General features: G+C 41.1%; 1 protein-coding gene across 3 annotated transcripts in view; it reads left to right on the top strand.

The window, feature by feature from the left end:
- Positions 1 to 2,047: 2,047 nt before the first annotated feature.
- Positions 2,048 to 23,339, top strand: part of MTPAP (mitochondrial poly(A) polymerase) — a 47,612-nt gene continuing 26,320 nt past the window's right edge. Inside the window, exons 1-4 of one of the 3 annotated variants that reach the window (XM_003821448.5) lie at positions 2,048 to 3,370; positions 10,847 to 11,019; positions 12,032 to 12,256; positions 15,462 to 15,686. In XM_003821448.5, the coding sequence (XP_003821496.1) occupies positions 3,214 to 3,370; positions 10,847 to 11,019; positions 12,032 to 12,256; positions 15,462 to 15,686 (780 nt within the window). In that variant the 5' untranslated portion in view covers positions 2,048 to 3,213. The other 2 variants (XM_063607306.1, XM_055092579.1) reach the window with 2 other exon arrangements.

Raw genomic sequence — 23,339 nt, 5'->3', positions numbered from 1 at the left:
CAACATTAGGGATTAGAATTCAACATGAGATTTAGTGGGGACACAGGAGATTTGGAAACCATGAGTATAGTTTCCAAACCATGAGGGTTTGGAAAAATGAGCCTTTCATAACTGCTATCTGAAGGTAAAATGGAACAGTTTTTCTAGAGAGCAATTTGTATTGAACATCTTAAATCTGACCAGTAACTTCTAGTATTTTATTATAAGGAAATAAAGTTGTATATCAGCTATGACTTAACTGGGGATATTGGCTACAATGTAGCTGATCATATTTTAAAAGCTGAAAATGATACAGATGTCTACAAATAAGGTATTAGTTGAATGCATCAAGCACCATTCCCATTGTGAAACCCCATATGCATGAGAGCCCAGGCTTGAATCCATAGAGTATTCCTCCCCTTGCTGGGCTTACAGTATCCCCCAGTTTCTGATATCCCTCAAATTTGTAATAAGGCATAAACAATATACCTTAGCTTGAAAACGAAACAAAACAGTACATCTTTGCATTAGGCCCTTCCTGCATCGCTATAAAAAATACCTGAGGCTGGGTAATTTACAAAGAAAAGAGGTTTAATTGGCTCATGGTTCTGCAGGCTGTACAGGAAACATGGCACTGGCATCTGCTTCTGAGGAAGACTCGGGGAGCTTACAATCATGGCAGAAGGCAAAGGGGGAGCAGGCACGTCACATGGAGTGAGCGGGAGCAAAATTGAGGGGAGGTGCCACAAACTATTAAACAACCAGGTTTCCGGGAACACATCCAATTATCACCAAGGGGATGGCGCTAAGCCACTGATGAGGGATCCACCCCCATGATCCAAACACCTTCCACCAGGCCGCACGGCCAGCACTGGGGATTATATCTCAACATGGATTTGGTGGGGACACAGATGCAAACCATATCAACCTTATAAAAATAAGCATTTATTTCATTTTAAACATTAAATGCAAAGTTTTCTTTTCTGGAAGATGCAGGCCAGTGAGCTAGAAGTAATACCTTACAACAGAATAGTTCTATAAAAATAGCTACTTTCGACTGGGTGCAGTGGCTCACGTCTGTAATCCCAACATTTTGGGAGGCCGAGGTGGGTGGATCACCTGAGTTCAGGAGGTCAAGACCAGCCTGGGCAACATGGTGAAAACCTGTCTCTACAAAAATACAAAAATTAGCCGGGCATAATGGCAGGTGCCTGTAATCTCAACTACTTGGGAGGCTGAGGCAGGAGAATTGCTTGAATCCAGGAGGAGGAGGATGCAGTGAGCTGAGATTGCACTAATGCATTCTAGCCTGAGCGACAGAGCAAGACTCTGTCTCAAAAAAAAAAAAAAAAAAAAAAAACGTAGCTACTGCCAAGTGGCTGGAGAACATTTTATTCTGCTAAAGGGATTAAATATCCCCCACAAAAATTAAAAAGTCCTCACATCCATCCCCAAACTCATTGCTTACGCAGGACTTTCCTTGGAAGTGTCAAAATCAAATATACTTCTATCTAACTTTGAGATTCTTCAACATCCATGTGGGAGTGGCAGGACTCTGTGTGGCCTGAGGGTGGCCTTGAGTGTGTGTCTGAGTGGAAGGCCCAGGATCTGGGGACTGACCTGGGGTCAAATGGCACAGCCAACTTTTTTTTTGAGACAGAGTCTTGCTCTGTTGCCAGGCTGGAGTGCAGTGGCACAATCTTGGCTCACTGAAACCTCTGCCTCCTGGGTTCAAGTGATTCTCCTGCCTCAGCCTCCCAAGTAGCTGGGATTACAGGTGGCCACCACCACACCTGGCTAATGTTTGTATTTGTGGTAGAGACAGGGTTTCACTATGTTGGCCAGGCTGGTCTGGAATTCCTGACCTCAGGTGATCCTCCCGCCTTGGTCTCCCAAAGTTCTGGGATTACAGGCGTGAGCCACCACACCCAGCCAGCACAGCCAACTTCTAATGAGGCCACCTTAGGCAAGTTACTTACTGTCTCTAAGCCTCCGTGTTCTCATCCATGAAATGGGTTTAATCACTCAGATTTGTTGAGATGATTAAAAAGGAAAATACCTGCAAGGCAATAGCACCATGCTAACACAGAGCTGGCTAGTCAGTTCCAGTGCTGGTTTGTCCTCTCTCACGCTCCGATTGCGAGGCCCCTTGCTTTCCTTTCGCCTCCAGCAGCAGTGTATTCCCCCCGGGAGGCTGCCTTCAGTTGCAGGCTTCTTTGCACTGTTTCGTATGTCCTTTTCCCAGGCACCCGAGCAAGGGCCACTGGTTATGACACAGGCACTGAGGAGGAGCCTTGAATCAAGGGCAGAGCTCTGACTTTAAACTTTGACTCCCCAGGTGTGACCTATAGCCAGTCCTTGTCTGATCTGTGCCCCACTTTCTCATGTCCAAAATGAGAAGACTGAACCAGTCCTCTCCAATGCCTTTCGTATGGCTTTAAGATGAGGTATGTACTTCTCACTTGGAGGAGGGGCTGGCAAAACCACTTGAATTTTAATTTGAATTGAGGCATATTGGCAGAGGTTGTAAAATGTCCTCACATGGTTCAAGGAAGAAGATGATGCCCTGCCTGCTCCTGGTGCCCCTTTCAGAGAGGTTAAAAGCCTTTCCATTATTTTAACTTTTTTTTTTTTTTGAGACAGGGTCACGCTCTGTTGCACAGGCTTAAGTGCAGTGGCACGATCTCTTAAGTGCAGTGGCGCGATCTCGGCTCACTGCAACCTTCGCCTCCTGGGTTCAAGTGATTCTCGTGCCTCAGCCTCCCAAGTAGCTGGGATTACAGGCATGTAATCACGCCCAGCTAATTTTTTTGTATTTTTTAGTAGAGACAAGGTTTTGCCATGTTAGCCAGGCTGGTCTCGAACCCGTAACGTCAGGAGATTCACCTGCCTCAGCCTCTCAAAGTGCTGGGATTACAGGCATGAGCCACCGCGCCCGGGCTCTGGTTCTATTTTCATGATGCTATTTACAAGAGTAGGTGGAGCGCTCCTTCTATGGAACTTTTCATTTGGTAAATTGTGTGACTGTGGAAGTAAACCATGTCTGAAAGCTTAGGTATCTTCTTTCCGGCCTCAATTTCCTTTCTTCCTCTAAAAGCGAACTTCTTTCGCCTAATTTGACCCTCGAGGCTTCCCATTTCTTTTGCCCCCCCCCTCCCCCCCACGCATGCGCGAAAACGCGCTGACCTTTCAGCTTCGCGCTAGTGCTGTTTTTTTTTTTTTTTTTTTTTAGCAATGGCGGTTCCCGGCGTGGGGCTCTTGACCCGTTTGAACCTGTGTGCCCAGAGAAGAACTCGAGTCCAGCGGCCTATCGTCAGGCTTTTGAGTTGCCCAGGAACTGTGGCCAAAGACCTTAGGAGAGACGAGCAGCCTTCAGGGAGCGTGGAGACAGGTGATGGCGCCGGTTTGCCCTGTAGTTCCGTCCCACAGCGGGCGAGGAGTCTGGGATCACGGGGAAACACGTGGCCTGTGGAAACGGCTGTGGACCCTTTGGCAAGAGGGTGGGGCTGTGTCCTGTCATCTCCTCTGATCTCTGTAGGGGAACCCAGGGTCGCCGCCGTTGCTGAGGCAGAAGTGAGATGTGTGATGTTTGTTTGGGGCGACTCCTGTGTACAGTAATGGAGTTGTTTAGACTTCCATGAAATTCAGGTCAGGAACCCAGTTTGCTAGCACTTTACAGTTTGACGAAATAGTGTTCCCAATGATAGTAATGCTACACACCTGAGCCAGTCGCTGCATCGTGTACGTATATTTCTGATTTTGATACATTAAGTTGTTGCTGGAGGCCGAGTTATATTGTAGCCTGATGAATCAAGAGGATTCTTGGTTCCTAGACATAGGGTTCTGTCTATGAAATGTACTGCCGTTTACTTTATTCTTTTTGGCCATTTTTAACCAAATCAGTCTGGTAACAGATTTGGATTCACTGCAACAGGCTGTTGTCCCGCGTTCGTTCTACATTTATATGCTTCTTTGTGTATTGAGAAGCCAGTGTTATTGAACCTCTCTTGTGACTCAAGAGCTTGTGTATTCTATTTACAGTTCTTAAAACGATCTTGCAAGAAATGTATCACTGTGTCCATTTTACAGATGTAGAAAATGGCTCAAAGAGGTAAATAACTTAGGCAAGGTCAATAGCTCAGTTAATTTAGACTTCTAGTCAAATTATTAAACAAAATGTATTGATTTCTACGATTCCTTGGAGCTATTTTTTCCCTAAAATAAGCTGGTGTCTTCATCAGACTGTATAAAAGACTTACATTGGCAGGCAGTGAGAAATCTTTATGTATTTCATTCAAATATTGATTGGATTGTATTTAGTGGAAGCTACTTCTGTTGAAAATTTCTAAGTAACGCTGAAAATTTGAGTAAGGATTCTGCCAAAAAAGCTATTGTAATTTAACATTTGTATGGGTGTTTAAATTTGAGAGTATGTTCATATGCTCTTTGATATATGAAACAACCCTGTAGCGTAGGTGTGGAAGGAAATAACTGTTACCCCATTTTATAGATGAGGGAACAGGGTAGTCCAAGGGTAGCTTGAGTAGTTCAAGCTAAACTCAGCTATTCGGTGGCAAAAATTAAAAAACCCACTGTTTTTTTTTTCTTTTTCGGGACGAAGTCTTGCTCTGTCACCCCGGCTGGAGTGCAATGGCACGATCTTGGCTCACGGCAACCTTGGCCTCCCGGGTTTAAGTGATTCTCCTGCCTCAGCCTCCCGAGTAGCTGGGATTACAGGCACGTGGCACCACGCCTGGCTAATTTTTGTGTTATTAGTAGAGATGGGGTTTCACCATGTTGGCCAGGCTGATCTTGAACTCCAGACTCAGGTGATCTGCCTGCCTTGGTCTCCCAAAGTGCTGGGATTACAGGCGTGAGCCACCGCGCCCAGCCAGTAAAACCCACTTCTAATTCCAAGACTATATTCTTCATTTACTGTAGCTTTGCTGTTTTTCTTTTTTAAGGAAATGTTTCATTTTGTGTCATTAGAATAATACGACTAAATATTCAGGGATTCTTGCAGGAAATAACAAAATCCTCATTTGGATGTCTTTACCATTTTAAAAAAGGACAGTTAAGTACACCTTATACTCACCTAGAAGCATGTGATTTTATAATTGGAAAGAACTTGAGAAATATCCAATTCAGTTTTTCATTCAGTGTGAGGATTCATTACCAGTTTATAGCAATAAGGAACATTGTTGCATAAATCAGTCAATTCCATTTTTGGTCAGCCTCTAATGGTTGAAAAATATTTATAGTGAGCTAAAATCTGTTAATTTCCCATTTCCAGGTTGGTCTTAGTTTTGACATAGGTTTCATGTTAGTAGTGGAAAGAGCTGTAGTAGAAAGACAATAAGAGTACGTGATGTATTATTCGGGATTCTTTCTGATACAGGTAACAGAAACTAACTCAAAATAGCTTAAGTAGAAAAGGGAGACTATACCAATCTGTGTAACCATACTCCAGAAAGAGACATATATCATACTTTAAGGTCAATTGGTTTGACGTGGTCAGTGTGAGATATTTTCATTTTCCTTAGCTGTTTTTTGGTGGCCTTATAATCTTGGGCTCTTCTACATGGGATGTTGATGGTGGGGGTGATGGTCACCAGCAGCTCCACGTTCACATGCTTGCGGCTTCTGATTGATCACATGCCCACCCTTTGGATGAAGAGGAGGTGTCCAAAATAGTCTGATAATCCCTATCTCATGGGGTGGGGGATAAGTGTGACAGTTCCACCACAACCACATAGAGTGGTTTTTTACTAGCAGGGGTGTGCTGTTACCAGAACTGTTACCTGAACAGGTTTAGCTGTTGTTTGGATGCCAGCAGCCAAACCAACAACAGCTAAACTGCAGGAGGCTACCCAGCTTATTAGGTATTTGACTTTGGGCAGTTTTTTTCACCTGCAGTGATACCTACCCTGTCTATCTTAAAAGGTTATTGTGAATTTCAGAAGAGTGTGTATGTGACAGTGCTTGGAAAACTATTAAGAGAAGGTGCTATATTATGTTTAAAGCCAGTGCTCAGCTCTCAGATTCTTACAGTTTTTTTTTTTCCAGGCTGTAAATCCTCTCTTTATCTGTAGTAATTGTATATTAGAGTTTCTAGACTTTTTGTTATTCCTCTCTGGATGCTCTCTGGCTTATCTATTATGTCCAGAGTAGAACATATACTCCATATGTGGCCTGATTAGTAAGTACCAAAGAAGTGTTATTACCCCTTAAATTTGGATTTTTAAAAACGTTTGTCTCAATAAGGCCTGAAGTTCTATATATGAATTCATTCTCTTCCTATCCTCAATCCAGAAGTTAAGACATTCCTATGATGCATTAGACTTTCAGGCCTCTTTTATAAAACTGCTAGGTTAATTTTTCCCCCATTACGTGCATGCATCTTTATTTTGTTTTTAATTCTAAATACAGGATAGTATTCTGTCTTTTTTTTTTTTTCTTCTTTCTTTTGAGAAGGAGTCTCTCAGTCACCCAGGCTGGAGTTCAGTGGTGCTATCTCGGCTCAGTGCAACCTCCGCCTTCAAGCGATTCTCCTGCCTCAGCCTCTTGAGTACCTGGGATTACAGGCACGCGTTACCACACTTGGTTAATTTTTTGTATTTTTAGTAGAGATGGGATTTCACCATGTTGGCCAGGCTGGTTTCGAACTTCTGACCTCAAGTGATCCACCCTCCCTGACCTCCCAAAGTGCTGGGATTACAGGCATGAGCCACTGCACCTGGCCTATTCAGTCATTTCTTAATGTTAGTTTGTGCTTACCATATTGTATTATCAAGACCATTGCACATTTCAATCTGTCATAAAATATTAGCACTTATTAGTTCTTCCTTTTAATTTGTTATAGATTTGATAAACCTTTGGTGAGGCAATAAATTACCTCAACTTTCTGTTCCCGCCTTCACAACTTTGTCATCGTGTCTACATCATTCTTAACCTACTGTTGTTTACGGCTTTAGATTCTACCTTTTTCATCTTCTCAAGCACATTGCTCCATTTTTTTAAACCAAACTTTTCTATCTCATTCTCAAATGTAATCCCTGCTCTTTGCCAGCAGTCCACCTGCAGGGATATATTTGCATAAATGTGCAAAGACATTGCATACAGATGACATTGCAGCATTGTTTGTAATAGTGAAAAAATGGTAAACCACCTAAATATTTATCAATAGAGATTTGGCTAAACTATGATAAATACATATTTAAGAGCATATACTTTTTAAAAGAAATAAAGTAAATGTGTATCTTCTGATACGGGAAAATGTCCCCAATATATTAAATATCTTACAGCATGTTACAGAATATATAGTAAGACTTCAGTAAATTTCAGTTGTGTAAAAGATGTGTATCTATGGATACAAGTGTATATGTTTACATATACCTTGAAAATGTCTGAAAAGGTAAGTACCACAACTTAATGGTTGGCTGTTAGGGTAAGAGGACTGGGAGAGGACTTATGCTTCTACCTGAGAAAATTCTACACTGTTTGGGCCGGGCGCCATGGCTCACGCTTGTAATCCCGGCACTTTGGGAGGCTGAGGCAGGAGGATCACCTGAGGTCAGGAGTTCAAGAGCAGCCGGGCCAACATGGTGAAACCCCTTCTCTACTAAAAATATAAAAATTAGCCTGGCGCAGTGGCAGGTCCTGTAATCCCAGCCACTCGGGAGCCTGAGGCAGGAGAATTGCTTGAACCCCGGAGGTGGAGATTGCGGTGAGCTGAGATCACACCACTGCACTCCAGCCTGGGCAACAGAGTGAGACTCTGTCTGGAAAATAAAAAAGAAAATTCTATGCTGTTTGACTTTACTTTTACAATACGCAGTTGGACATCAGTTTAGACTCGGTAAAAATCAGAGACAAGTGTGTAGGTGGCATTCACAACTGAAAAGGTGGTAAGGTGGTCTAGGCAGAGCCTGTAGCATAAGAGAAGGAAATAAGGACCACTTGGAGGAAGGACAGTTGGTAGACTGAGATCTAGTTGAAAAGAATAGCCTCTGCCCTCAATATGGAAGAAAGTATTCTTCCATATTGTTAAATAAATATAACACTATGAATTACATTCCTTCATAGTTGTTAAAGTAAGGTAATACAGAGGTGGAAGAGATTCTGCCATGGAGAGTCAGAAGTCTTCACAGACCTGAGCAAGATTTGGAGGGTGAATGGGAGTTTGCCAGACAGAAAATGAGAAGGTAGACATTCCAACCAGAAGGAAGAAGACATAGATAGTTCATAGCATGTGATAGTATTGTGTGTGTAGAGTACCATATGTGAAAAGTACAACAGAAAGAAATGGTATAAGTGACATGAAAGAGGGGAGATGGAACATGGTGCAAGCACTTTATACCCATGCTATGGAGTTGAGATGTGATCTTAAAGGCAGTGGGGAAACCATTAAAGGATTTAAGCAGGTAAGCCAAAGAATAAGACTTAAAAAAAAAAGACCATTTTATAAAGAACACTTTGGCAGTTATGTGGAGGATAGCTTGAGAAAAACAAAACTAGGGTGAATGAGACTAGTTTAGGAGTCAGATTATTGTGATACAGGCCTGAAATAAGAGATTGATGTTAAAGAATTGTCATTGGGAATGGAGGCGAAGGCACATAGTTAAAAGCTGTATTTTCAGGCTTGGCGTGGTGGCGTCATGCCTGTAATTTCAGCACTTTGGGAGTCCAAGGAGGGAGGATTGCTTGAGGTCAGGAGTTCAAGACCAGCCTGACCAACGTAGTGAAACCCCATCTATACTAAACATACAAAAATTAGCTGGGCGTGGTGGCACACGCCTGTAATACCAGCTACTGGGGAGGTTGAGGCATGAGAATCGCTTGAACCTGGGAGGCAGAGATTGCAGTGAGCCGGGGTGTGCCACTGCACTCCAGCCTGGGTGACAGAGGGAGACCTTGTCTCTTTAAAAAAAAAAAAAAAGAAAAAAGATAGTAAGATAGTGGGTTTGGAGTATTTCCTTGATCCATCAGTTTCATAGCCTTTTGGAAGAAAATGAGGCTAAAAGTTTCTGCTGATTTCTATACATCATTTACATTTTCTGTTCTATTTAATTTCTTTGGAATTTTAAGAATTTTTTTTTTTTTTTTTTTTGAGACAGTCTCCCTCTGTCACTCAGGCTGGAGTGCAATGGTGCAATCTCGGATCACTGCAACCTCCTGGGTTGAAGTGATTCTCCTACCTCAGCCTCCCAAGTAACTGGGACTGCAGACACACGACACCACGCCTGGCTAATTTGGGCAGGCTGGTCTCAAACTCCTGGCCTCAGGTGATCCGCCCACCTCCGTCTCCCAAAGTGCTGGGATTACAGGTGTGAGCCACCGCGTCTGGCCTTGTTAAGGGTATTGATATCAGACTTGGTGGTTTATGATCTCTAGAGTCTACCATTCCAGACTTTTTAAAGAAACACCTTAAACTACTTAACTGGAAGTTAAAATCTTGGGGGAAAAAAATTAGTTGTTAACATTCAGGTTTGTGCTTTAATACTCTCTTAGAACTTGAATAATTTTTTTCTCTCTATACTTAGTTCATTTGTTGACCTTCCCATTGTGGCTAGTGGGTTATTAATATTTAATTCTTCACTGTCACAATTCTTGTCTTGATTCCCTGTGATTGTAAAACTCCTAGCCTCTTTCTTTCCTTAGTAAAATTATCAATGAGCTCTTCATGGGCAGCAACGAGGTTTTAAATTCTTTGATTTCCCTGATACAGAGCGCATGATAGTTGGTAACTCACTGTTAATTGTTTGAGCCAGATCAAGACCCTTGAGAAAGAAAAATGCCTTAATAGCTTACGTCAAAACACCGAATTTCCAAACTCATTGTCTCATTACACTCAGGCTTGTAATAATTTCTTTTAGGCTTTGGAATGTTACAATTTGCACAATTTTGTGTGTGCATATTTGTGCAAGTATTAAAAAGTGATTTTACTTTCCTGGTTTTTTTTTTTTTTTGTGGAACTCCGTTTTCAGCACTTTGCATCAAGCATAGTAAATCAAAACAGAGAAAGTGGGCAGTTTTAATAGTAGTCATGGGAGAGTAGTCAAACGAACACTGAAAGTGCAGTAATTCCACCTCATCGATGTTTTCACTGTCCACAGTTTCGGTTCCTCACAGTCAACTGTGGTCCACAAATAGGTGAGCACAGTACAATATGATATGTTGAGAGAGAGAGAGACCACATTCATATAACTTTTATTACAGTATATTAGAATTGTTCTATTTCATTATTAGTTGTTGTTAATCTCTCTCTCTTTTTTTTGAGACAGAGTCTCGCTCTGTTGCCCAGGATGGAGTGCAGTGGTGCAATCTCAGCTCACTGCAACGTCTGCCACCTGGTTTCAAGTGATTCTCCTGTTTCAGCCTCCCAAGTAGCTGGGACTACAGGCGCGCGCCACCATGCCTGGCTAATTTTTGTATTTTTAGTACAGATGAGGTTTCACCATGGTCAGGCTGATCTCGAACTCCTGGCCTCAGGTGATCCACCCACCTCAGCCTCCCAAAGTTCTGGTATTACAGGCATGAGCCACCAAGCCCGGCCCATTGTTATTAATCTCTTACTGTGCCTAATTTATAAATTAAGCCTTATCATAGCAATGTATGTGTAGGATAAAACATTGTATATATAGGGCTTGGTAATATCTGAGGTTTTAAGCATTTACAGGCATCTTGGATCATAACCCCTGTGGGTAATGGGGAGACTACTGTAGTATAGTTTAACCCTTATAAAGGAAGAGAAAAAATAGATTAGGTGAAGTTGGTTTTAGTCATATATGAAGTCTTTAAACACCTTATCAAAATATTTTTAAAATTTTGTGTGCGTGTGGTGGAAATGTTTTTGTCTTGTTCATAGGCTTTGAAGACAAGATTCCCAAAAGGAGATTCTCTGAGATGCAAAATGAAAGACGAGAACAGGCACAGAGGACTGTTTTAATACATTGCCCAGAGAAAATCAGTGAAAACAAGTTTCTTAAATATTTATCCCAATTTGGACCTATTAATAATCATTTCTTCTATGAAAGCTTTGTAAGTATTTGAAAAACAATCTAACTTAACGTTTATGCTTTTCAAGGGTGGAGGTCTCCATTAGTTGTTTTTTGCTGTTGCTTTTTGCAATATGGTAGGTAGGTTCTCTTTGATGTACTGCATCTTCTTTATCTAGATTTCTTTAATGAGTTTTGTTTTTGATATGGGATTCTTATAGCGGTATTTTAGGATTATAAGTCATTTATGACTGATTTCATTATTTGAATGCTTTATTTTATTTTTTAAGAGACGGGGTCCAACTATGTTGCCTATGCTGGAGTGCAGTGGCTGTTGGCAGGTACGATCATATTGCACTACAGCCTCGACTCCTAGGCTCAGGTGATCCTTCTGCCTCTGGAGTAGCTGGGACTACAGTCCTGCACCACCACACCCAGCTTGAATACTTTGTCTCTTTAACTTGCGGATGAAGGCCAGTGGGAGGGGATCTTTGTTTTGCCTTTGGATTTTTCTGCTTCATCATTCTTTTCAGTCTTTTCAGCTTCTCTTAACTAACATTGTTTTAAGGTTCTGTTTCTTTTTTTTTGACATGGAGTCTCACTCTGTTGCCCAGGCTGGAGTGCAGTGGCATGATCTTGGGTCATTGCAACCTCCGTCTCTTGGGTTCAAGCGATTCTCCTGCCTCAGCCTCCCAAGTAGCTGGACTTACAGACACCTGCCACCACGCCTGGCTAATTTTTGTATTTTTAGTAGAGGCGAGGTTTCACCATGTTGGCCAGGCTGGTCTTGAACTCTTGACCTCAGGTGATCTGCCCACCTCCATGTCCCAAAGTGCTGGGATTACAAGCGTGAGCCACTGCGCCCGGCCCAGTGTTCCTTTTCTTAATCTACTTAAATTGAATAAAATTAATGCTATGTTAGAATCATATCATTTGTAAATTTTAAAGACTTGATATTTTGTAGCATTATGATAATTGTTTTAATATATGAGCCAAAATAGTATGTTAGATATATTGTGAAATGTGTTCTGTTTTTTCTTATGTTTTTGGTATAGGGTCTCTATGCTGTCGTAGAATTTTGCCAAAAGGAAAGCATAGGTTCACTGCAGAATGGGACTCATACTCCAAGCACGGCCATGGAGACTGCAATTCCATTCAGATCACGTTTCTTCAATCTGAAGTTGAAAAACCAGACTTCTGAACGGTCACGCGTACGGTCAAGTAATCAGTTGCCACGTTCAAACAAGCAGCTTTTTGAATTACTTTGTTATGCAGAAAGTGTAAGTTTTTAGGTGTACTTCAACTTTTAGAACTATGTATTTTTTTATGAACAATAAAGATTCCTGTAAAATATTCAAGCTACATTATTGTTTAATGGGTATAGATCTTCAGTTTTACAAGGTGAAAAGAGTTACGGAGATGAATCGTGGTGGTGGATGCATAATGAGATGAAGGAAAGTTTTTTTCTATTTCTAGCTTTCTAAGAATGTCGTCATGCTCAACACATTGAGTAGATGTTGAGTTTTGACATTTGAGATGGTATTGATGACTGGCATATGGTCTTGAGATTGTATATGGTTTTTCTCCTAATGTCTTTTTCTTTCCCCTCCTAATGTCTTAACGTAGTGAATTGTAGATTCACTGTAGATTTCCTCATGTCAAGTCATTCTTGCATTCACAGAATAAACCCTACTTAGTCAAGGTGTATTTACAAAAATGCATTATTACATTTGTCGTGCTAATATTTTTATTACAATTTTAATATCTCTATAAATAAATGGGATTGCTTTTAAAAAATTCAAACTACAGGATATGTTGAATGAAAAGTGATAGTAATCCTTGTCTGCTCCTTCCCCGCCATGCCCCATTTGTACTTACAGGTAACCACATTCTTCTGAAGTTTTCGGCCTTTTGAACAGTTTAGGTTTTCTTTCTCTTTCCAGCATAATGACATAAAATTGTACATGGTTTTCTGTCAATTTTAAAATGTCTTCTTTCTGATTCTATCTCTCTCTCTCTTTTTTTTTTTTTTTTTGAGATGGAGTCTCGCTCTTGCCCAGGCTGGAGTGCAGTGGCATGATCTTGGCTTACTGCAACTGCTCCCCGATTCAAGCAGTTCTCATGCCTCAGCTGCCCAAGTAGCTGGGACTATAGGTGTGCACCACCACACCCAGCTAACTTTTGTATTTTTAGTAGTGACGGAGTTTCGCCACTTTGGCCAGGCTGGTCTCGAACTCCTGACCTCAGGTGATGTGCCCACTTCGGCCTCCCAAAGTGCTGGGATTATAGGTGTGAGCCACTACGCCCGGCCCAAGATTCTGTCTCGTCTGTGTTCAAATATTGTTTGTATTTGTCTTGGTGTTTTTTTGTTTGTTTGTTTGTTTTTGTTTTTGTTTTGAGACGGACTCTTGCTCTGTCGCCCAGGCTGGAGTGCAGTGGCGTGATCTCAGCTCACTTCAAGCTCCACCTCCTGGGTTCACGCCATTCTCTTGCCTCAGCCTCCCAAGGAGCTGGGACTACAGGCGCCCACCACCATGCCCGGCTAATTTTTTGTATTTTTATTAGAGAAGGGGTTTCACTGAGTTAGCCAGGATGGTCTCGATCTCCTGACCTTGTGATCCGCCCGCCTTGGCCTCCCAAAGTGCTGGGATTATAGGCGTGAGCCACCGCACCTGGCCTGTCTTGGTGTTTCTTACTCAGACTTGCCAGACCTTGCTAGTCTTTCCAAAGAATCAACTCATGGCTTTATTTATCAAAATACTATTTTCAAGGTTTAATTTTCTAATAAGAAAATTTTTGCTTCTAATCTATTTCCTTTACTTTTATTGTTATTATTATTATTTTGAGACAGAGTTTTGCTCTTGTTGCCCAGGCTGGAGTGCAATGGCCTGATCGTGGCTCACTGCAACCTCCGCCTCCCAGGTTCAAGCGATTCTCCTGCCTCAGCCTCCCAAGTAGCAGGGATTACAGGCACACGCCATCACACCTGGCTAATTTTTTGTATTTTTAGTAGATTTGGGGTTTCACCACGTTGGCCAGGCTGGTCTCTAACTCCTGATCTCATGTGATCTGCCTGCCTTGGCCTCCCAAAGTGCTGGGATTACAGGCATGAGCCACCGAGCCCGGCCTCTTTTATTATTTTTGAGTTGAATGCTTAGTTCAGTTCAGTTCAGTTATGTTACGTTATGTTATGTTATGTTAATGTTATGTTGTTATGTTAATGTTATGTTGTTATGTTATGTTATGTTATTTTTTGAGGTGGAGTCTTGCTCTGTTGCCCAGGCTGGAGTGCAGTGGTGCAATCTCAGCTCACTGTAGCTGCATACTCCTGGACTCAAGTGACCCACCTCAGCCTTCTGAGTAGCTGAGACTACAGATGCATTCCACCATGCCCAGCTAGTTTTTGTATTTTTTTTTTGGTAGTCAGGGTTTCATCACGTTGTCCAGGCTGATCTCACTCCTGAGCTCAAGCGATCCTCCCGCCTTGGCCTTCCAGTAGTTCACAGATGTGAGCCACTGTGCCCAGCCAGTTGATATTTTCAATGTTGGTTTCAAATAAGAGCATTTGAAGTTAACGATTTTTTTTCACTTCAGATACTCCAGTACACAATTTCAGTATGTGATCATTTTAATGCCAATCTTCTAGTGGATAGACAGGATTGTTATTCTGAGAAACTGAGAGGTCTTGGGCCTTCATTACTTGAGTATTTCTAGTTTTTCTTGCCCTTTAACATTGGTCTTTCATCCCTTTGAGTTTAAAATGTCTAACGTGGTTGTTTTAACCTCTTCTGGAGTACTTTACTACTTTCATTTTCTTAAAACAATACTTTATACTCATCGCTTACAAAGTTTTAATTCTAGCCAACTTTCATTTTGCTAGTGGCATTCCTCAGAGCTTTTTAAAAATTTTAAAATATTATATAATTTATTTCTTTAGTGAAATAGAGATGAGGTCCTGCTGTGTTGCCTAGGCTGATCTCAAACTCCTGGCCTCATGTGATCCGCCTTGGCCTTCCAAAGTATTGAGATTACAGGCATGAGCCACCGCGCCTGGCCTTCTCAGTGGTTTTTAAATAGTATTTTTTTTTGAGACGGAGTCTTGTTCTTGTTGCCCAGGCTGGAGTGCAATGGTGCGATCTTGGCTCACCACAACCTCTGCCTCCTGGGTTCAAGCGATTCTCCTGCCTCAGCCTCCTGAGTAGCTGGGATTACAGGTATGCGCCACCATGCCCGGCTTATTTTGTATTTTTAGTAGAGATTGGGTTTCTCCATGTTGGTCAGGCTGGTCGTGAAATTCCGGCCTCAGGTGATCCACCTGCCTTGGCCTCCCAAAATGTTGGGATTACAGGCGTGAGCCACTGCGCCAGGCTTTGCATATTTCTAAGGTAGGTCTTCAACACCACCAAATCTTTGAAAGTAAAATGGTAACTTTTTATGTGACCTATACTTTTTCTCTATTTTGTTGGTTTTGTTTCGGCTAGCTAGATAGACGATCAGCTGAACACTCTCTTGAAGGAGTTCCAGCTAACAGAGGAGAACACTAAGCTCCGATATCTCACCTGTTCTCTTATTGAAGACATAGCCGCTGCATATTTTCCAGACTGCATAGTCAGACCCTTTGGCTCCTCAGTCAACACTTTTGGGAAGTTAGGATGTGATTTGGACATGTTTTTGGATCTAGATGAAACCAGAAACCTCAGCGCTCACAAGGTAAGTCTATTTCTTTTGACCACTATAATCATTTAAAGTTAAGAAAGTATAAAAAGAAAAATCTTTGAACTTAATAAAATAAAACTGTTGATTTCTAAACTTATTAAACATTGTGGTTAAAGAATAAGGTGTATTTGTTATTGATTCTTTGGTGAAGTCTTTCTTTGTATTGTTCTACTATGTGATCATTTTTGTGAATATTCTGTAGATATGCAATCAAATAGTTAATTGTTTTCAAGCGTTCAGAAATTTTTCAGTTAAGTCAAAGTTACCTATTGTGTTATTCAAATTATGTATCTTAACTAATTTTTTCTTTTTAACCTTGTGATCTAGTTACTGAGATGTTTTTACATCTCATGATTCTTGGTTTTGTTAATTTCTCTTTAAAATTCTTTTGATTTTTGTTTTATCCAAAGGCTATATTAGCTACATATAGGTATACGATCATCGTATTTCCTTATTAGATTGTTTTATTATTATATCCCTCATACATGCTTTATTCATCTCTATAAATACTTTTTTCTTAAGTTCTATTTTATTTGTTAATATGGCCGCTTGATAGTTGTCTCACATGTCTTCTGTTTCTTTATTTTCAGCCTTTATATATGTTATTTTAGTTTGGGTGTATCTCTTATAAATAGCAGTATGCTTTTACTCCAGTCTATCAGTCTTTGAGTTCAATATGTTTATTGTTACTGCTGATAATTCTTGGACTAATTTCTCCTGTTTTATTTTTTATTTCCTATTTTCTGTGCTTTTGCTTTTCACTTTCTTTTATTTATTTATTTTTTTTGAGGCTGACTCTCACTCTGTCGCCCAGCCTGGAGTGCAATGGTGCAATCTCGGCTCACTGCAACCTCCACCTCCCGGGTTCAAGTGATTTCTCCTGCCTCAGCCTCCTGAGTAGCTGGGATTACAGGCGCCTGCTACCATGCCCAGCTGATTTTTGTATTTTAGTAGAGACGGGGTTTTACCTCCTTGGTCAGGCTGGTTTTGAACTCCTGACCTCAGGTGATCCACACCCCTCGGCCTCCTAAAGTGCTGGGATTACAGGCATGGGCCACTTCCCAGCAGCTTTTCACTTTCTTTCTTCCTTTTATTGGATTACTCCTGCTTTATTCCTGCACTTTCCTCCTTACCCTTTTTTTCTCTTTCAAGTTTGGATATTATTTCTTCCATTTATGTTCTCTTTAACACGATGTCTAATGGTAAAATTAACCAGTGTCTCTTCCATCCTCCCAAACAATATAAATGATGTCTTAATTTAATTACAGTGTTGAAAAGGCTATTTATTTTTATTTTTATTTTTTTGTTGGAGATAGAGTCTCTTGCTCTGTTGCCCAGGCTGAAGTACGGTGACGTGATCTAGGCTCACAGCAACTTCCGCCTTCCAAGTTCAAACAATTCTCCTGTCTCAGCCTCCCAAGTAGCTGGGACTGCAGGCAGGGGCCACCATGCCCGGCTAATTTTTTTGTTTTAGTAGAGACAGGGTTTCACGTATTGGTCAGGCTGGTCTTGAACTCCTGACCTCAGGTGATCCATCCACCTCAGCCTCCCAAAAGTGCTGGGATTACAGGCGTGAGTCACCACACCCGGCCAAGGTTATGTGTTTTTATAAAATGTTTAGTTTCTATGGCTGTATCTTTCCTTACGTCTTTCAAACTAGTAGTGAACATCAGTCTTTATGTGGATGTCCAGTTGATATTTCAAACAATATTTTGAGACAACTTATACTCATCTTCCCACAAATGTTCTTTCTAAGTTCTTACAAAAGTTCTATATGTTTCACATGTTAATTAGTGGCATTTTAGCTTTGCTAACCATTCTTTTAATTCTGCTTCTAAGTTGTTATCTTTTGTATTCATAGTTTCACAGTCCCTTATAAACTCTCACTTAGATTATTGTAACTACATTCTGTTTCCACTTCTTATTCCTTGTGTCATGCCTTGATATTTTAACCTTCAGTCTTTGTTGGAGTTACCTTCACTCACAGTTTGAATTTTCCCACAAACTTAGAATGCTTCTTTTCTTTAGCATAGTATTGAAATCCTCTGTGTCTTAATTAATTTTAGTCATCATTTCCCATTATATATTGTTACATACCCAATTTTCCAACTACATTGTTTTTATTTTTCTTTTTTTAAGGCGGAGCCTCACTCTGTCACCCAGGCTGGAGTGCAGTGGCATGATCTTGGCCCGCTGCAGCCTCTGCCTCCTGGGTTCAAGTGATTCTCCTGCCTCAGTCTCCTGTGTAGCTGGGACTTCAGGCACGCCCCACCACGCCCGGCTAATTTTTGTGTTTTTAATAGAGATGGGATTTCGCCATTTTGGCCAGGCTGGTCTGGAATTCCTGACCTCAGGTGATCCACACACCTTGGCCTCCCAAAGTGCTGGGATTACAGGCTTGAGCCACCATGCCCGGCCCCAACCACATTGTTTAATTACCATTTCCAGTAATAGAAGGCACTTGTAAATATCATAATGATCAAACAGTTGTTCTGTGCCTTCACTCAGGAGTGCACTTTCCCTCCATTCCTCGACTCATTCCTAACGCAGCTTTCAAGGTCTAGTTCTAATTCTACCTTCTTGAAACCGCTTTTGATTTTTTTCTCCACTCCAGCCAAAATTAATCACTCCTTATTTGTAGTATCTTGCAGGTATTTCTATCTGTCTCCAAATTTCTTCTGTCATGTTTAGTGAGTAGCTGATGTATGTATCTCCCACTATATAATAAAACTTGGGCAGATAGGAATCATGTCTGTTCATATACTTATTCCACAGTACTGTGTACTTAATTTGCTCACCATATGCTTATTGAATTGAAGCTAGCCAGGCATAGGAAACAGATAAAAATTAAATGGGTCAGTTTTATTATAATAATAATAATTATTATTACTATTTTGAGATGAGGTCTCACTCTTTTGCCCAGGCTAGAGTGCAGTGGTATGATCTCAGCTCTCTGTAACCTCTGCCTCCTGGGCTCAAGCAATTCTCCTGCCTCACCCATGTGATTGAGACTTCAGGCTTACACTGCTGCTTCCGGCTAATTATTTTAGAGATAGTGTTTCATCATGTTGCCCAGGGTGGTCTCGAACTCCTGAGTTCAGGTGATCCACCCACCTCGGCCTCCCCAAGTGCTACGATTATAGGGATTACAAGCGTAAGCCACCGCATCCAGCCTGAATCAGTTTTATTAAGACTAACATGTACTTGAAAATATATTAAGTTCCTGGCAGTGGCACTTAAATTACATTAGGCTGTCTTAAATAAAGGATTGTAACTGAATAATCAAGGAGCATAACAGTGTGTTGTAATGGTTTAAAAAGCCTGGGCTCTGGCACCAAGCTGCAGAATTTTAATTCTACTTACTAGTAATGTGATCCCAGGTAAGTTATTTACCTTCTCTCTGCCTCAATTGTCCTAACTATAAAATTGGAATGGTGTTATAGCACATATCTCATACAATGTTTGAGAGGATTTATTGAGTTAATAAGTGTGAAACATTTAGAACAGTGCTTATGGCACATAGTAGGTGTTGAAATGTTGACCACCATCAACAGCAATATAATTTTACTGTTATGTAAGTGGGAGGCAAAATTTTTTCTTTGGTGGAAACAGGGAGGAGTTAGAAACTTTCTTCTTTTTTTTAAATTTATTTTTAATTAATTAATTAATTTTTTTTTTGAGACAGAGTCTCGCTGTGTCTCCCAGGCTGGAGTGCAGCGGTGCCATCTCGGCTCACTGCAAGCTCCGCCTCCTGGGTTCACACTATTCTCCTGCCTCAGCCTCCCGAGTAGCTGGGACTACAGGCGCCCGCCACCACGCCCAGCTAATTTTTTGTATTTTTAGTAGAGATGGAGTTTCACCGTGTTAGCCAGGATGGTCTCGATCTCCTGACCTCGTGATCTGCCTGCCTCTGCCTCCCAAAGTGCTGGGATTACAGGCGTGAGCCACTGCGCCCGGCCATTTTAATTTTTGTTTTTTTATTGACATGTTGTTTCACCACGGTACCCAGGATAGTCTCGAACACCTGGGCTAACGATCCTCCTGCCTCAGCCTCCCAAAGTGCTGAGATTATAGGTGTGAGCCACTGCACCTGGCCTAGAAACTTTTAGTTGAGTCTTACTCTTAGATTTCTGAGGTATAGAGGTATTTAGAAAAAGATGTTTTAAAGACAGTGCTCCAGTCTTACTAAACAATTAGGCATTTTGGGCCGGGCACAGTGGCTCAAGCCTGTAATCCTACCACTTTGGGAGGCCAAGTCGGGTGGATCACTTGAGGTCAGGAGTTCGAGACCAGCCTGGCCAATGTAGTGAAACCCCGTCTCTACTAAAAATACAAAAATTAGCTGGGCGTGGTGGTGGGAGCCTATAATCCCAGCTACTCAGAAGGCTGAGGCAGGAGAATTGCTTGAACCCGGTGAGGCAGAGGTTGCAGTGAGCTGAGATCACGCCACCTCACTCCAGCCTGGGCGAAATAGCAAGACTCTGTCATACATACACAGAAATAACCAGAACTTGGCATTTCCTGTGTCAGTTTAAATTAGGAAAGTGTTGTTATAAACATACATGTGCTTATTTAAGGATTTTTTGGAAATATGTTTTTGTTCAAGATTATAATAGCTTTGCTAGTAAAAATATTAAAAATAAAATACAATAAAAAATATAAGTACTCTTACATTCATCAGATTCATAAAACTTCTTTGACTACTTTCTGCATTCATGAGCTCTTCTCTTACCTTTTGTTTCTTTTATATCTTTTCACACTACACCTTGCTTTATAATTCTTTGTGTGTGTGTTTTATTCCTCAACTCAATCTGAGAGGAGTTAGGAAGAGTGTGTTAGACTTTTTTGCATGTCTTATGGCACTATGTATGATATCCTATGCACGATAGGGACTAAAATTATTTGCTAATGAATGAATAAAAGTTACTTACGGCTAGGCGTGGTGGCTCACGCCTGTAATCCCAGCACTTTGGGAGGCCAAGGTGGGCGGATCACCTGAGGTCAGGAGTTCAAGGCCAGCCTGGCCAATGTGGTGAAACCCCGTCTCTACAAAGATAACAAAAATTAGCCGGGCATGATGGCGGATGCCTGTAATCCCAGCTCTTCGGGAGGCTGAGGCAGGAGAATCGCTTGAACCCAGGAGGCGGAGGTTGTAGTGAGCCGAGATTGTGCCACTACACTCCAGCCTGGGTGACAGAGCAAGACTAAAAAAGAAGAAAAGTTATTTACTAACTGAAATGTAGATTTTAATGTTCATAAATTTTTTAGTGTGTGTAAAAGTTGGTTACATGTGAAATATGTCACCTGACTTATCACAAAGATCATGTTAGCGCAAAATCCTAAACTAAAATCTGCCTTTGGTCTTTCCTTCAGTTTTGCTTTTTCTTACAGGGTTCTGTATCTTAGAGGACTTAGGTAATAAAAGTAAGAATTAGTGGCTAAGTCTTGAGTACTGCTTTCTGTTATCTGAATGATTGCTGTGGACAGTGTGCTTAACTTCTGTTTTTTCTTTATTAGATGATTTGCTAATAAATAGATAGTGCTGTAGGAATAGCACACATTAATAGGAAGTATTTATGGATCTAACTGTCTGTGAAGAGTTTTTCTAGTTTTTATTTATTTAATAGAGGACAGTCATTTTTGAGAATATCTTTCCTTTGCTCATAATAAGTATAATTTTCATCTAAATTTTCCCTAAAAGCAGTGTTTTATTTCTGTACTGAGTCCATTGTGATTCTCCGTGGCTTGCATTTTTGGTCAGTCAGGTTAGGCTAGTTGATGCTTTGGTAACAAACAACTCCCATATCTCAAAGATCTCAGTGGCTTAACACATCACCTGTTTATCTGTTGCTGAGGTTATATGTCACAGCAGGTCAGCATGGGCACTCTAGACATTGTAGTAGCTCAAGCACCCAGGCTGACCAGTGTTTCATCTCCACCTGGGCTACCATCACTGAATAGTGGAACGGCAAAGTGAGGAATTGAGCATCGGCTCTTGAAGTTTCTGCCTGGAAGTGACACTTAAAACCTCTGCTCACATTTCACTGGCCAAAGCAAATCACATGAGTTTGCTTAACCTTAGAGGGGCAAGAACATGAGATCTTCCAATTGCCAGAAAGGTGATACAGAACATTTGGTGAGCAGCTTCAATAACTACCACACTCCTGCTCATGGTTCACAGTTCACCACTTTCCTGCACCCAGTTCCATTAATCAGAGCTGTTTTTTCTTGTCATTTTCACTTCTGTTACCTCAAGGATTTTATTCTCTCATTTATAGTACTTAATTTAAAAAATCTCTGTCACCTTTCTTCTGAGTGATTCTAATCCTTCTGTTGCTTCTGAGATTGAGTCCACCATGACTCCTCCCTGATGTACTCTAATACTGCTTTCTCACTTGACCTCTTTTTGCCATCCTGAGATAGACCCCCAATCTGTCTTTGCTTTTGTTTGGATTCCTATTCCTAACATAAATTGTGTGTGTTTGTATTTTAAAAGAGAATGGACAGGGAAATAGGTTATGAAGGTAAATTATAACAAAATGGCTAAGGAAGAATCTTGAAATTTTAATTTTTTAAAGGAAATTTATTTTTAGTCCTTTTAATATAAAAATATCTAAATGACAGATCAGTAGAGAAAATGCCACATGTTTATTTGTAGGGATTGTATACAGTGATTTATTTAATCTATTTTTTTCTGATTATAAAATGATAGACATAGAAATAAATAAGTATCTCTGTTGGTCACACTGCCTCCAGAGATAACCCGGTGAATAATTTAATATATTCTGGATTTTTTTTCCTGTGCGTGTAGAAAAGCTTTTTTTTTAAAAAGAAAAAACCCAGAACATAATCTTTACCGATAATAACTTTAACTTCATTTTTTTTCCCCATTAGTAGTGTCTTGGCAGTTCAATCTACTGTATCGCCCTCAGTGGCTGCAAAATACTCCATTGAATGGATGTACCATAATTTATTTAACCAGTCCTCTTTTTGTTGGATAATGAGGGTGGTATCTTTTTTTTTTTCCTCTTTCAGTGAAAGTGCCAAATCCTAGGCACTGGACCACTAGGTAACTTTTCCCCTCTTTATTGCCAACTATATATTAGTTAATATTCTTTGATTATACATTAGAGAAATAACACGAGTTAGCTTAAACAATTAAAGAAGTAGAGGAGGCATCATAGAACCCAGGGCCAGGAATATGGATGAGTCTTAGGAAAGGACTAGAAGTAAGAAGTGTAAACCATCAAGAACCCAGGAAGTGGCCGGGCCCAGTGCTTCATGCCTGTAATGACAGCACTTTGGGAGGCTGCAGCGGGAGGATCACTTGAGCTCAGGAGTTCGAGACCAGCCTGGGCAACATAGGCTGGGGGAGACCGCATCTCTGCTAAAAATAAAAAAATTAGCGAGGTGTGGTGGTGTTTACCTGTAGTTCCAGCTACCCTGAAGGTTGAGGCTGGCGGACTGCTTGAGTCTAGGAGGTTGAGGCTGCAGTGAGCTTGGTTGCACCACTGCACTTCAGCCTGGGTGGCAGAGTGATACCCTTTTTTTTTTGGATTCTCACTCTGTCACCCAGGCTGGAGTGCAGGGGCACAATCTCGGCTCACTGCAACCTTGGCCTCCTGGGTTCAAGCTATTCTCCTGCTT

The sequence above is a fragment of the Pan paniscus genome, chromosome 8 (genome assembly GCF_029289425.2).
Source record: "Pan paniscus chromosome 8, NHGRI_mPanPan1-v2.0_pri, whole genome shotgun sequence".
Lineage (NCBI taxonomy): Eukaryota > Metazoa > Chordata > Mammalia > Primates > Hominidae > Pan > Pan paniscus.
Note: the sequence above shows the minus strand (reverse complement) of the source record. Positions and strands in the feature narration are given on the sequence as shown.